This window comes from Mesoplodon bidens (assembly GCF_964165515.1).
Source record: "Mesoplodon bidens genome assembly, chromosome: 5".
NCBI lineage: Eukaryota > Metazoa > Chordata > Mammalia > Artiodactyla > Ziphiidae > Mesoplodon > Mesoplodon bidens.
In genome coordinates this window covers 46,105,628-46,121,080 of record NC_138161.1, presented here as the reverse complement: position 1 = coordinate 46,121,080, position 15,453 = coordinate 46,105,628, and the positions used below count along the sequence as shown (strand labels likewise).

Below are 15,453 nucleotides of genomic sequence, written 5' to 3'. Positions count from 1 at the left end.
TAGGACCAAAGATGGGGACTGGCAGGAGTGGAGGAAGAGGGCCTGTAACGAATACAAATCATTGGGCCAGCAGTCCAGAAGATCCTCTTCTTGGCCACTTACATTGCATATCATTAAAAGCCTTGGTAAAGATTTTTAGCTGGTTACCCTTGCAGGGGTCCTGAAAAATCTGTGTTCTTGGAGTAGAACCTGATCCTGATGGTCCTGTTTGTTTGTTTGTTTGTTTGTTTTTCTCATCAGCAATTTATCTTTTTTTTTTTTTTTTTTTTTTTGCGGTACGCGGGCCTCCCACCGTTGCGGCCTCTCCCGTTGCGGAGCACAGGCTCCGGACGCGCAGGCTCAGCGGCCATGGCTCACAGGCCTAACCACTCCGCGGCATGTGGGATCTTCCCGGACCGGGGCACGAACCCGTGTCCCCTGCATCGGCAGGCGGACTCACAACCACTGCGCCACCAGGGAAGCCCAGCAATTTATCTTTTTAACTTCAGCAATTACTCTAAGCATTCACCTTCAATGAAGATTTGTCCTCAAACTCCCACATAAACTTTCCTCCTACTTCGCATAGAAATACAATAGCATGAGGTATCATTTTCTTAAATTTAATGCATGTTCCTCATAAATCCCTCTAGATCCATAACACACAGCTCCTTCAAGTCTTGGAAAATGTGGAGGCTTCTGCTACTCAAAGTTAATCCTTCACCAGGGTCCTTGATTTTGTACCTTCCCATCTCCTGAGATATTTTGCCTTACCCGTTTAACAGTATTTTCTTTATTTCCTAGCCCTCAGTGTTAAATTGTCTAAATTGTTTTCTATCTTAAAAAATACCCTTGATTTTTCTTTTGGTCTACTAGCATCTAATTTATCTCTTGCCTTGCCATCTCACCCACTTTTCCCCTAAAAATTGATCTCCACCTGTCAATTCTATTTATATTTCAGTCTCATTTTGCCCTCTACAGTCTGGCTTCTGCCTGGGACAAATCCATTAAAACTGCTCTTGTTGAGATCTTGGAGGGCCTCTTAAGTGCTAAATGCCATAGATGTCTAGTCTCTGCCTTAGTCATAGATACCATATAGATGTCATAGTCTCTGTCTTCCAGAATTTCTCTGCTGCACTTAATACAATTGCTTGTTTGCTCCTGCCTGAAATGCTCTATTCTCTTAGGTTTGGGATACCATGGCCTCCTCTCCCCCCTTGCTTGTCTTTCACCTCTCATGGATGGAGATGCCATCGATGCTGCTTCCTCAGGTTGGTATGCCACAGAGTTCCAACCTTGTTCAACTCCTTTCCTTTGTCTAACATTTCTTCCTGGAAAATATCATGGTTTGGGTTTAATAACCACTTTTATTCTACCGGCTCCCAAATCTTTAACTTTAGTCAAGATTTTCCTGTTGAGTTTCAGATATAACTTTCTAATTTTGTCTGGACACTTTCACCGCATGTTCCATAGGCAACTCAAAGGTAACAAGATCCAAATTAAACTCATCATCTTCTCCCAATTACCGGCCCATCCTTTTCCTCCCCTATATCTTTATTTCAGTTGGTAGCACTATCTTCCACATATTCCTCTTGCTCTCAAACATCCTTCCCTGAGTGTGTTTTTGGCTATGGTTTCCTTACTCAATCGGATTCTGTTGGCAGTTTCCTTATACAATCTGATTGTTTGCTTTTTGTTTTTACTAATTTCTCCAACTTTTTTCTTCTTATTATTTCTGGATGACACTTTCTCGCTTGCTTATGTGATTGTGCTTTATAAGTAATGTATGTATATCTTTTTCTCTTATGTCAAAGGTTTTGAGATGGGAGCAGGATGCTGCAGCATGAACACAATATACCCTCTTGAACTGAAACCAGTGGTGTTATATCTTTGTATAACTGAGTTTTGTGATATAATAAACAAATCCACATTCAACAAATGTTATAAAATAAAGGAAGAAATTGTTTGTGCTTGACACATGATATCTTGAATTTTTAAAGTAATTTATAACTATTTTTATTTGGATTGCTAGTTAATATTGCTATAAAAATGGAGGTCCAAAGATTTAGGGATAAGCAGTTGCCAGGTAAGTGCCGCTACAAAAACTGTTTATGAAATCCATATGTATAGATGGAGAGAGACTGTACAGGGATAATGGTCAAGACTGCATTCATTCACACTAGTGTATTTCCTTGGAAAAGTTAGGAAAACCTGCACATCAGTGAGGTCATACCTTCTGGGCAGTTAGGCTGATGCTCTGCTTGCTAAGTCAGGTTGCATTTTATTTTAAAATTTAAAACACATACATACTTATGTACCTACCCACTCCTCTTTTCCACACGTACATGCACATATACACACACATACACACAAACATACTTACTTAACCACACCACACTCTCCCTGCTAATACATATCTGGAGGAATGTCCGCAAGGATCCAAACAGTAGATTTATGAATTTGGTGCAATATCACAGCCAGCCAGCCACTGCTGCTGGCACTAGACTGTAATCTTGTACTTCATTTGCTACCACTCCGTCATATAAAACAGTGAATTGAAGTGATTTTCAAGTAGTGTGGGAGACCGAGGGAAATCCTTTCCAGCTCCAGTAAGCACAGAACGCTATTAATGAGCCATGGATGGCTCCCCTACTGTGCCGTGCACTTAGCCACTTCCTCCTCTCTGTGCTAACAGAAGCTGCGATTATCAAATTCTAAAGCAGTAGTTTGAAAAATGACTTCGCTTTTCAGAATTTGTGGGATATATATATATATATATATATTTATATATTTTATTTCTGCTTGCCTTGGGGAGTTGAATATCTGCTATTGACCTAAAGTTTATAAAGCACTTTGAGCTTCTGGGATATAAGAGATATGATTACAAAGAAAGTAAGAATCCTATAGAAGAGTAAAAAGGGAGTATTGGCCCTATGTTTTTTCATCCCACTCATATGATTTTTATTTTAATAGAAATTCTATGTGAGGAGGGAACCCAAGACCCCATGGGGAGATGGTAGTGGACTTATAAGAAGTCATAAGTAATTTAATAAAAAGATAGAATTCAAAGTGTATGAGAACATGGCTTTTGGATTCAGAGACTTGAGTTTCAATCCTTGCTCCACCCTTTACAATGTGTCAGGCATTATTCTATATGCTTTACAATAATCAACTCAATCCTTATAACAATTGTATGAGGTGGATACAGTTAATACTCCCACTTTATAGATGAGTAAACAGAGGCACAGAGAAGTTAGTCACTTGCTCAAGTCACAAGGTCACACAGCCAGTAAGTGGCAGAGCCAAGATGAACTGAGATAATATATGTTAAGATTCTCATAGTATTAGTAGTGGTAGCCACCATTATTTGAACATTTATTCTTTCCCAGATTGTATTGTATCTAACCTACATGGTGCATAAGAGCTGAAAAATATTAGTTTTTAAATCTTAGATCATGAAACATACCACTTATAAACATGTAGTAGCATGTTTATAAGTAAATATTTTACTTATAACATATTATCTTTTCTTTATAACATGTTTTAATTGATTGATGATTCAGCAGGATAAAAAGTATCTCTGAAGCTAACATTTCTCTCCTAATTTGCTTGTGGCAGTCATTTGATCCATTTTTCAGCAGCAATTTAAATGAGTGTCTGTTATATTATTTGCCATTATATTCAGCTCTAGGATATAGTAGATAAAAAATCCTATCTGAAGCGCCACTAGATAATAAGTCATTTTGATATGTATCTGATAAAAATTAGTTTCTGATTAAACATAATGGAAGGGCATAAGTATATATGCATTTCAAGTACTATAGGTGGTCCTGAAAAATTATCCTAAAGTAATTTAGCACATTTACAGGAGAAATGGATACAAGCTATAAAATAACATTCTGAGAATGGCTACAGAAAAGAACAAATAGTTCACGTCCCTAAACACCTATGAATTTCATTTTGCCTTACAGAGCATACTTGGTTGAGGGTATGCATTCTGTGAAGAGTACTGCTCGATAATAACTCAACAATTTTGCTGAATTCAGCTTCTGGCATTGAATCTGGACATCAAGTCCAGTCGTGGTATAAATATATTATCACTGCTAATATTGAGAGCAGTTGGAAGAAGAGGGCATGGAATCAAGAAAAATAAATGAAAATGAGATCAAGGGAGAGAGGTAAGATGCACACAGAACTTGTCCAAATAACACTAAGCAAAAAATGTAGTGAAGAAAGAATGCTTGAGATTGTTTATTCCCATAAAAAATGAAGAAAAACATATAACACATTTCAAATAGCAAAAGTCCAGTCATTTTATAAGAAAATTGGCTATGTCTCTGTAGGTAAATATATATTAAGGAATACAGTGACATGCACATATGTGACCTCTGCTGGGGATGCAAAATACTCTAGTGACTTTTTTAATACTTCTGTTTTTTCCAATATCAATGAATATTTTTGTAGCATATATTGGCTTTTTAAATGTTAAAAATATTATAAACACATTTTGAATTATAAATTCATGGTACCTTCTCAGCTGTGTTATTCTGTACCATTATATAAAACAAATGATTTTTGTATACACCATACTTTCAAGGATAAGTCACTTAAAAAGAGTGCTTTAAAAATTTTTGTTCTAAAACAAATCTCAGCCAGAGTTTAATTCTTTCTCTTTTTGTTTTCTAAATAGTCAGCCAATGAACTTAAGAAGGACAAAACTGATAAAATCCATTTTCTGCTATGAACTTGAGTCATTATTGGTAAATATACATCAATTTAAAGGGTTCAGCATTATAGATAATGCATAAAATATCCTACTAAATAGTTAAATGTGATAAAGCAAAATGAAACTCAGTTGCTTCACACAGGCTATGTGAAGCTACTGAACTTCACTTAATCTCTTTCTTTATAATATCATTTGAAATATGTATATATTAATATGGCAAGTGAATTTATAGGAGAAATCAATTATATTATCATGTGTATATATTCCCCCCATCCTCTTAGTAACACTTTAATGTATCACAGTATCAGAGAAACACACCCTAGAGAAAATCCTGCTATTCTTCATGGAAAAATCCATGAATAACATTATGCAAAAATTAATTTATGATAAATGTTTTAAATCTAGAACTCAGAATAGCTTATTTAAATGCCATCAGAAAAGAGCACCTCACCCGTAAAAAGGAGTCTAGGGATCCATTCTCCATATATTCCACCACAATCATTACTGGTCTGCCTGCAAAGAGAGCAAGAGAACACATAAGAATTACAGCAATTATAGAAATATGTGCTGCAGTTAGAGATTTCCAGCTGTGGCAGCTAAATTATTTGTATTTTATTAATAGGAACTTCATTTTCCAACACACTTCTATAAACACATTAAACATACACATTTCTCCATTTCTTTATAGCATTATTTCCTTTGAGTTCATAAAAAGAACATGAATTGCAATATGAATTACTAAGTGATTAAGCATTTCCTTTTCTAAAGCCCTGCAATCACTTGTTCAGATTATGTTCTTTTTGTCCTGAGCTTTTCCTTAAAAGGCAATCAACAAGCTAAAGTCAGGGTTTAAGCAGTTACTGTAGCTGCTTTGGCAGTTGTGGTACTTCTCCAGTGATGCAGTTATTATGGCTGAATTACATTAGACTGGGCATTTCTGAAATGTTCCTAAGGCAAAGCAGAAAGGAGAAATTCATGAATTCTCTCTAAGAAATTATAAACCATCAGTCATAGTCTACTTTTAAGGGCTTTTAAGTAGAAAAACATCAGTAGATTGATGAATGCTACAAAGTTGGTGGGATCTGTAGTAGTTCTTGATCATCTCTTTATTGGACATAGATTAGATCAACAGAACAATGATGGCAGTACATGAAAAATAAGTAACTTCTGATTTCATAGTCTAGTGCAGAAGCTAAAATCAGAAACTGAACATCATTTATTTCTTTTTTATCATATCTATTTGCAATTGTTACAGTTCCCAATATACCTCTATTAGGTAGAATATTTGACATAAGTAACTGATTCGTTTCAAAGAAAAGAATCTATTTGTTCTGCTCAATTGCCCGAGTTTAAAAGATAAAGTCATTTTAGGGAGGGAAAATGATATTTACCTGAAATAAACATGTATGACATATTTACTTTTTACTTCTATATTTCTCACTTCTCATTGGAAATTTTAGCAATTCAATCTGCATTGTGCACAGTTTTCCCTTATGAGCACAAAGAAGATCTGGAAAGAAATTAAGTGTACCAATGACGGAAATATTAGATCTCATATTGTAATTCATGTCCCTTTTATGAACCCAAAGCCTTGAGGGTTACAAAGGGTGACTGGAACAAATTAGTACAACGTCTGCAAATACTAGATTTTACACTTGAATCTGTATTTTAAAGAAAGATGTGGTAAAGGTTAAATGTAGCAATAAAGTTCCCAATTTATCATGCATAGAATTAGAACCCAAAGAAGTTTTCCATTTGGGCAAATTTCTATAATGTTCCTAAAAGTCATTAATTTCACCCAAATACAGATAAGAAAAAACTATATCAGAAAATATTGAGGTCAAATGAACTGTCAGCACTAATGTAGGCAGGGATCTAGAAGACCCGGGTTTTAAATCTGAAAGTTTGTCATGAAATCTTTGATTTGGCCATGGGTTTCAGAGAGCTTGGAGACAGGAGCTTGATGCAAATGTTTGGTTAGCAAGGTAGGGAAAAATAAAAATTATGAGTCCACTATTCCAGTTTGAATGATCATGGATTATGGATGTTAAGGGGAAAATTTGGGTTATTACGATGACTGCCCAGGTTCTTTCATAATCACACCTGTTTAATCTATCTTGACCATTGCTGTCAGAGAAACATATTTAGTTTTCTAAAAATATATTTTAAAATAAATAAAAATATATTTAAAAAACCCCTGACATTCCCTAGGAATACTATTATTATCCCTGTTACACAGATAGAGAAATTGAGGCATAGTAAATTAAACTACTTGCCCCCAATCAAATAGCTACTAAGTGGCCATATCAAGCAGTCTGTCTCAGAGTTTAAGCTCTTAACCTTTATGCCAAAGGTGCCTCTCAGACATGATTTATAGATCAGAACTGTGAGGCCCATGCTGTTAGGCAATCCTCTCCAGTGATGGACCTCTTCTCTCCTAACCTTATCATCTACTGCCTCATCAATTGTCATTATCACCTATACTTATTCAATCCTGTCTCCTTATGCCTTTCCTTTTGGTATTCCCCTGCCAGGATTATCTCGCAACTTGCTTCTTTCCCTAATCACACTCACATCTCCCTAGAATTTATACACTGCACCTCCGCCATGAAAGTCTCCCACAGCCATTTCCTATGGTTGCACTCCCATCACATCTGTTGTCTGCATTATGAAATGTGTGCCTGGTTTTGTATTAGGTTGTTTTTTCCCTCAACTTCCCACAGACGCTCTGTATCCCCATTCACTGGGTTTCTCAAGGTCATCTCCCATAGAGCTGAGCAGAGTAGGTGCTTCATAGAAACAAGTTGATTTTTCTCATCAGTTTCACAATTCCTAAGAGAGTAACACTGAAGTACTTCAGCAAGATTCTAATCTATGTGAATACAAAGTACTTTGAAATTAGTGCTATCTGAATCTCCTTGGGATATACTTTATACAATCTTAAAATTCATCAGTGACAAGTTTCATCTTCTCATTAAAGATAATAAACAGTCAAAGGAAGACTCCCCAGGTTTCTTGTAAATTAAAAGTTTCACAACTGAGCTCTGAGTCTTTTGTATTTTGTTCAGTAGCATCATTTGAAAGCAAGTGTTATTAAACTAAGGAGTTTTTTTTTTTTTGGAATATCGCTGGTATCTAACCTGTAATTTTTTTCCTAGTGGTTTTCTACAGGGAAGTTAGATACACTGTGAAGATTACAAGCTTACAGTCCATGATTACATTTTATAATCAAGAAAGTAGGTAGGTATGAGGGAAATTATGAAAGTTAGGATGATATTCTTCAAATATGTGGTTAGGTGTGAGAAGTCCATTGGTAACAGTGCTTTTTCTGGGTTATTTTTAAATATGTAAAAATTATATATTCCATTTTTGCTCTTAGAAAATACATTTGGATGTGATTCTCTTTTTCTTATATTTTCAAAATATTTCAGCTTATTTCCATTTTTACAGTTTTAGCCAGTTACCCTAAGTGCCTCATGTCACAGGATTAGTTTAGCATTTGCATTATACTGGAGTCAATGGACAAGCTCCAGGATTCGTAAATGTTAGTCAAGTCTCAAAATCCCCAGATCTTTTTTAGAAGCCTCATAAGTTGAAGAGACCTTCACAAATACTTTTACAAGTCACACAAAAAGTGAAGTTCTTTGGTTTTCCTTCATGAATAGCCCAAATATCGTTATGGATATTTTAAACTGCATTAGAATCAAGACTCAATAAGAAATCACTTACATTCTGAACGCAATGAATCACAAAATGCCATATCATCTTTTTCTGTTATAGAGAACAATAATTTTCTTTCACTGGGACTTTTATAGACTATTAACAAATGAATCTTTTTCAGATTTGCAGCTTCTCAATACTTATGATGATTTTGATATAGGTATTGAGAAAACAGATAACGATAAGGCTATTCTTGTGTTGTTGTTAAAGGAAACAAAAGAGAGGCATTCTTTAAATGTTCCAGGGAAATTCTGGGGAAAATATTTTGTGAGTGAAACAGTGCCCACCTTTTTTTGGCCTCAGAGAAGACTCTGAAAGGAGGTTACAGATTCAACATTTTCACGTAAGTAATGAGTTTGTGCTGGATGTAGTGTTTTGTGTCAGTTTGGCAATTTCTAATGTGTAGTCAGTAATATCAAGAATCCAAACAAATCTCAACAACCGCAAAACTCTATTACAGATTTAAATCAATCTAGTTTATTTAATGTTATAACATGTCTATATTTTGTCTAATAGGTAACAAAATTTATGGTAATAATTCGGATTGACAGGTTGCCTGTATTTCCTTCCTCCCAAGTTGTAATTCAGGACTTTTTGAGCCAGTTATTTATTTCTACTCCCTGTTTCTGCTGTACTGATAGTGAATTATAATTATAATCTCAAATGGATTTCATAATAAATGAAATAGTTTTCTTATCCCTCTAAGGCATTCAAGAAATATGGATGACACAAATTTGAACAAATTTATATATTAAATAATTATTTTTATTCACAAGAACTAAAATTGGAGGATTGCTTTCCTCTTAACACTGTTGCCTGATGATTACCAGATCATGTCCCAAATGAATCTTAGTCTCAGTGAATTCAAATACAAACTTAAAAAGATTTCCCTTGAACCTTCTTTTCCTCCTCTATTTCTGTTTTGGTTAAGACACCACCATCCATCTAATTACCCAGGTTTGAAACCCTATTGTAATACTGGATTTCCCACTTAATAAACCCTTATTAGTCCATAAGTTGTTAAGTGGTGCTGATTTTATACAAAACCTATTATTACTGTCCACATTCTGCCTTTGTTTTCTCTTGACGTATTACAATAATCGTTTACTGGTTGTACCTGTTAATGCTTGTATAATCATTATTTTAAACATTCAGTGATATAGCAGATATACATATTTAAATGCCTACTATGCATCAAGTACTCTTCTGGTTTCTGGAGAAACGTCCTCAATCAATACAAGATCCTGCTCTCGTGGAGTGTATAGTGGAAAGGGGAATAGAAATAAGTAAACAATTACTATAAAGGACTAATGTCTCATCCCTCCTTTAAAGACTGCTTTACATATTGTATTGTTTTCTTCAGGATTAAGGTCTAAACTGCTTGGCAATTACATTCCTTCACAATCTTTCCTCTACCTTTGTTTCCATGTCATCTTTTACAGCCCCAGTTCCCCACCTCCTGTTTTTCAAATTCTCTAGGGGACTCATAATTTCCTAAGTACGACTTAACTTGGACCTTCCTCTTCTCTTTGGAAGACTGCCTTCTCACTGTCTTCATTTGGTAAAATCATATACTTACATATAAAAAAGGAACATAAATACCATCTCCACGGTCAATTCTCCCGTGAATCACTTTTTGTTTTAGGATGACTTGATGGTTTACTTTTTCTTCCATTTACATCTTAAACAATTGTATAACATTTATTAGGTATGGCATGGATACTAACTACAAAGCTGTCTGCCTTCCACTTTAAAATGTTGCTGAGGTCAGGACTGGTGCTTAATTCTTTACTAGCTACATATAGCACAGAGTGAGGCACAGAGGAGGTACTCAATTTAATTATTTTTGACTGGAATGCCAGAAGGAACACACAAATAAAGATGTTTTCTAAGGATAATTCTAGCCCTAGAGCAGAGTTACTGAAATAACAGAATGGCAAATCAATAGACTTTAATCCTAAATTACTTGTAGTATAAAATATATGGTTTTGAGGAAAAAAACAATTCCAATTCTAGCTATGCTACCTGCATGATCTTGGGCAAGTTATTTTAGCTCTTGCAGTTTTTGCATCTATAAAATGAGGATAATATTACATACTATATGTGATTTTTCAAAGGAGTAGATGAAAAAACCTATGATTGACACAGAGTCTGGCAATAGTTGCCACTCAAAAATGTTGGTGTACCTTTACTTTCTTTCCTTTTGGGCGTAGTTATCTGCTTCCCCCTTCTTATTACAATTGTTCACTATGTAGAAAAAAATAGTTTTATAAAAATGGATCCTTTCAATATTTTATTGTACTTTGGCATTGACATATTCTTTTATATCTTATGGCAAAGTAAAAATAACTGCTGTTTACATGTTTTATATGATACAGTTAATTCCTGGTTTTATCACTGAAATCCTTGTGTCCCAGGCAAATTGGGATGGTTTATTGCCTTGCGTCTTGTGTGCTCAGCACAGTGTAGTTAGAAGATGTGGGATTAGAGTCAGATAGCATGCTATTGAAGACTCTTCCACTTTGGGCAAGCGACCTTTCATAACTCACTTACCTCACTGCTTCAGTCTCCTCATTTGTATACTATATACATTCCTCATTTGTATATTTGTATATTTTTACATAATAATAATACCTCCCCCATCTCATGAGATAGATTAAGTCACTGTGGAGGAGGTGTTAATCCACCTTCTCCATTGAGTGAGGTGTGGGATTAAATGAGATAATGAGTTTACAACACAGAGAATAGTACCTAATACTATAAACATCAAACCACCCAATAATAGCTTAAAGAACGAATGAGTAAATGTATTATATCTTACCTTACTGACTAGATATTGAATCCTAAATTAAGAAGTGTTTTTCAGAGTGAAGAAGGTTCATTACTGAAAATGACTAAGATCAATATATTTAGGAATTTTCCTGACTGTCTCAAAGGTCCACTTAAATTCTTTACACCCAAAATCAACAGGTTTGAAGTTGCTTTAAAGAACAAGATGGTTTCTCCTAGAGTTAAATAATCAAAACGGGTATTTTCTTACTTTAAATACCATACTATAATATAGAGTTTCTTAGAAATAGCTTCTGTAGGAAGTAGATTCTTATTCCTATCTAAAAAGCCATCTTGTGTCTTCTGTACTCTATTTATAAATTTGGACCTCTACCAATATACCTTAGGTTACTCTAGAATTGATTTTAACCTTAGAACTATTTGAACCACCCTAAATCTATATATTAATTATTGTTAATTTGGTTCCATGCTTTCTCTTCTTTATTTTGCTTCTTAAATTCAGAAGTGAGCCAAATAACCTTGGATTAATGCTGAAGAATAAATTATTTTATTCTGTGATAAAACAGTTGAGCAGAAATTAGGAGGGTTGATTTGCATTTATGAAAATGGTGGCACTTCTAGATCTCTTTTAGAGTAAATCTAAGATATGAGGCTAAAGAAATGAAACATAATTTTCCTGACAGTTCCAGAAAGCAGTGGCATACCGTCTGTATCAATTAACTTCAGTAATATTCAGTACTGTACTTTTTCTACTGAAAATTACATACGGGCAAAAAGATTTCTCTTTAGCTAGAACTTGTTGGCAATGAAAGTTACTGCCAAAGATGCCTGATGTTAGACTGTGGTTTTCAACATAAGACACTAACCATATTGCAAAATTTTAATAACATGTGAGTTTTTAAGAATGGCTTTCTTGATTTTTTATTACATCCACATGTATAAAAGTAATGTGATAATGATCAAATTAAAAGCACATGCATTGAAATTAGTTGATTTATGACTTTTAGATTTCGTTATTATGAAAGAAATAATTGATTATATGATAATCTATAGTTTAATTACCACTAGGTAGCAATGAATAATGAACATATCAGAGAATTCTCATGACTTGAAATACTCTGAAATGTTCCAAACATAAACATGAAACAGGAAATATGTGCTAAGTTTTTCAAAACCACATTAAACTGCATGTCAAATAAATAATTTTATGCCGCTTTTGTTCTTGGTTTCTATCTGTGAAAAGTTTTTGTGTGGGTAATTAAAAAATAGATACTACATCTAAATCAGCACATATGTAATAATAATTGACTTAAAAAATAAGTTTTTCAGTGTGCCAGACACTGTTCTAAGGGCTTTACATGTGTTAACTCATTTAATCCTCACACCAGCCCCTGTGGTGAGTATAGTCACTAGTTCAATTTAACAGATAAGATTATGGATGTACTGAGAGTTTAAGGAACTTGTCCAAGGATACACACTGGGCGATTGGCAGAACCAGGGCTTGAAGCCAGGCAATCTGGCTCCAGAGTCTGAATGCTTGTCCATCTTGTCTTATCCCCAGATAATACTTGGGTCTCCATTAGTAATTTAGAGTACATGAAGTATTATCCCAAATCTCTGTGCCTCATCTTAGAAACACATCTTGGAAAGCCATTATGGACTGGGCATTGTGTTGTTGCCAAAGATGTTTTGTCCTTGAGAAGTTCTAGGATTTTAAAGCTCCATAAAGCCTTATGATCATCTATATAAACAGGAAATGTGTGCTAAGGAAACTTGCTGGAATAGCCTTTAGATTTTGCTTTCCCCATCTCTTAAACATCAGTTTATGATAATGATCTTAAGTTTCCTATACAAAGGAATGTTTTCAGAAAGAGTCCTGAAGCTTTGGGAAGAAAGTGTCATATTTTCCAGTAGTGTTTCAAATGTTGTGCTTTACTTCTGCCTTCAAAAGTGTGTTGTGATTACATAAATGATCAAATATTCAGCCTTTTGGTTTTTTGTATTATTCACTAATGAAAAGAAAATCAACAGAAAATTTAAAAATCAAACAAACCTCTGGACAGGATATATTTAATCCTAACTGCATAGGTTATTTATGGTGAGATTTTAATTATAATGGAGAAAACATTGTTAAATGAATCATACATATGATGTAAATTAAACTACCAACTACTTTTCTTTTCCCCGCCTCCCAGGAAAGTTACTACTTATTTTTGAACCTTTTCTGCAATTCTTACAAAGGATTTAACTTTTTTTTTTAATGTTCAATTTTGCTAAATACACTTTCTGTAAGACCTCTGTGAATAGAAATATGAAAAGTTAACATTGTGCGACAGGGCAACTTCCTCTGTGCTTTGTCGTACAATGCAAAAGAATGAATGCTGAGATGAGATGTGTTTTACAACAGGTATGGTCTTTCCCCACCTTTCTTATGTTCTTAAGTGGCCCAGCAGCCCAGAAGGGCAAGCATGCTGCCCTATGAAAGAGCAAGAGGCATTTAGGCAGCTCAGTTTCTTATCATGTTTTCCAGTAAGGTGAAAACACACCAACACAACAATTCCAACCAACACAAAGATTAAATACTGACTCACATGGAGACTAAGCTTTAGCAAGCTGTGTAAAGTTTTTCAGAATTTTTCTTTGGGAGAAGAAAATGGTTCCTGGATGAATCTTTTGAAAGTGTTGATAGTTTCTTTGAATAGGACCAAAATAGATGGTATAATTTGTAATAATAAAACATGAATGTCCCTAGTGGGTAGATATATGTTCTCAACTGAGAATTTAAATTGTCATATATATAAAGTCTGGATTTTTAAGATTCAAACTTACTGAAATGATCTTTAGATAAAAGAAACATTTATGCTAATAAGAAAGAAGAGCGAAAGTCAAAGGCTAAAACTATTTACGGAATCCGAAAATAGGAAAGTAAAAAGAACTAGTAAAAAGAATCTGGAGATTACTTAAAGGCTCTTTTAAGATTTTTTCATGTTTTTCTGGTAGGAAACAAATAGAAATTCTCTGCAAATGTTCGAGAGCTTGATATCAAATGCATCCTGCTGCTTTGTTTCTTTTTTTCTTTTAAATGCACTGTCAGTCTTACATAAAGGTGCTGCTGTTCACGATGTCTTAAAACATAACTTTATATATAGAACACTGAGTTTTTAATAATCTGAAATTCTTCATTGATGGACTTCAGGGTGTCCAGAGACCTCCTGAAATTGTATACAAACATTTATTTATATGATCATATGTCCATTTTCTTGGAAAAGAGAGTCTATGTTATTTTTAGCCAAGAAACAAAGTATAATCCATAAGGAATCTGAGTCTATGACCTGTACCACAACATCATGACCGTGGGTCCATAGGAGCCCTTAAACTCATAGACCCTGCAACAGATTAAAGTTTTTATAAACTGAATAATACTTGAAGGTTCAAATTACACCTTCATTTTGTATGTGTTCCCATCCTGACTTTTCTTTTTCCAAATGATATCTTCAAGTTGTCTTAAATTTAGGTTTTAAATCTTTTCTAACCTCTTGTGTATTTCTCCTCAAGTAAGCCAAAGAACCAAAAGATGACATGCATGCTCTTTGGAATTCACTGACTTTTAAGCAACAGAGGAAGCAGACCGAACACAATCTTAATGTTACCCGGCTAGCCCTTCTTGCACTGGTTTTGGAATCTACCAATATATGCCCAAAAGTGTTTTTAAGTAACATTAACCTAGCAATAACAGTGTTGCAAATACTTGAAGGGGGTTGTTTATGGGTGTATAACTAGAAATACAGTCACTCATGTCACTTTCCTTGTGCTTCTGTTGGCTGGGTGTGTTCCCTTTGTCATTTTATCAGTGACCGTCTCTTCTCTATGCCTTTCCACAGGTCTGAAATAGGATAATCTCGGGTTCCTGTCTGACCCTGCTTCAGAGTCCCTACCCTAGTTTTCAAATAGTTGCAGTTTACAGGATTTCCTTCTGAAGTCTGCAGCTGAACAAATTTTCAAGGAGAAGAGTTCTCCAGGAGACACAACTGTGCAGATGAGTATTGGGTAGGGCCTACTGGGGCTTGAAATCACACACATGGCAAGGAATAAAGAAACCAGGAGTTAAGAATTGAGATGAAGTTTTCTCTTTTCACCACAGTTTACATTTTGAATCATTTATTCAGGATCTTACTTTGCACATTTAATCCAGTTTATCCTATTCCTATTATAATTAGCTTTTGGTTTAAGCGGGTACACAC

At 34.7% G+C, this 15,453-nt stretch overlaps 1 protein-coding gene across 4 annotated transcripts in view; it reads right to left on the bottom strand.

Annotated features, from left to right (window-relative positions):
* The window catches only part of EPHA6 (EPH receptor A6), a gene marked incomplete at its 5' end in the record, with an annotated part of 867,182 nt that overhangs the window by 128,909 nt on the left and 722,820 nt on the right, over window positions 1–15,453 (bottom strand). For all 4 annotated transcript variants that reach the window (XM_081234488.1, XM_081234490.1, XM_081234489.1 and 1 more), the window contains one exon: window positions 5,154–5,211. In XM_081234488.1, coding sequence (XP_081090614.1) covers window positions 5,154–5,211 — 58 coding nt within the window. The remainder of the gene's footprint in view (window positions 1–5,153; window positions 5,212–15,453) is intronic.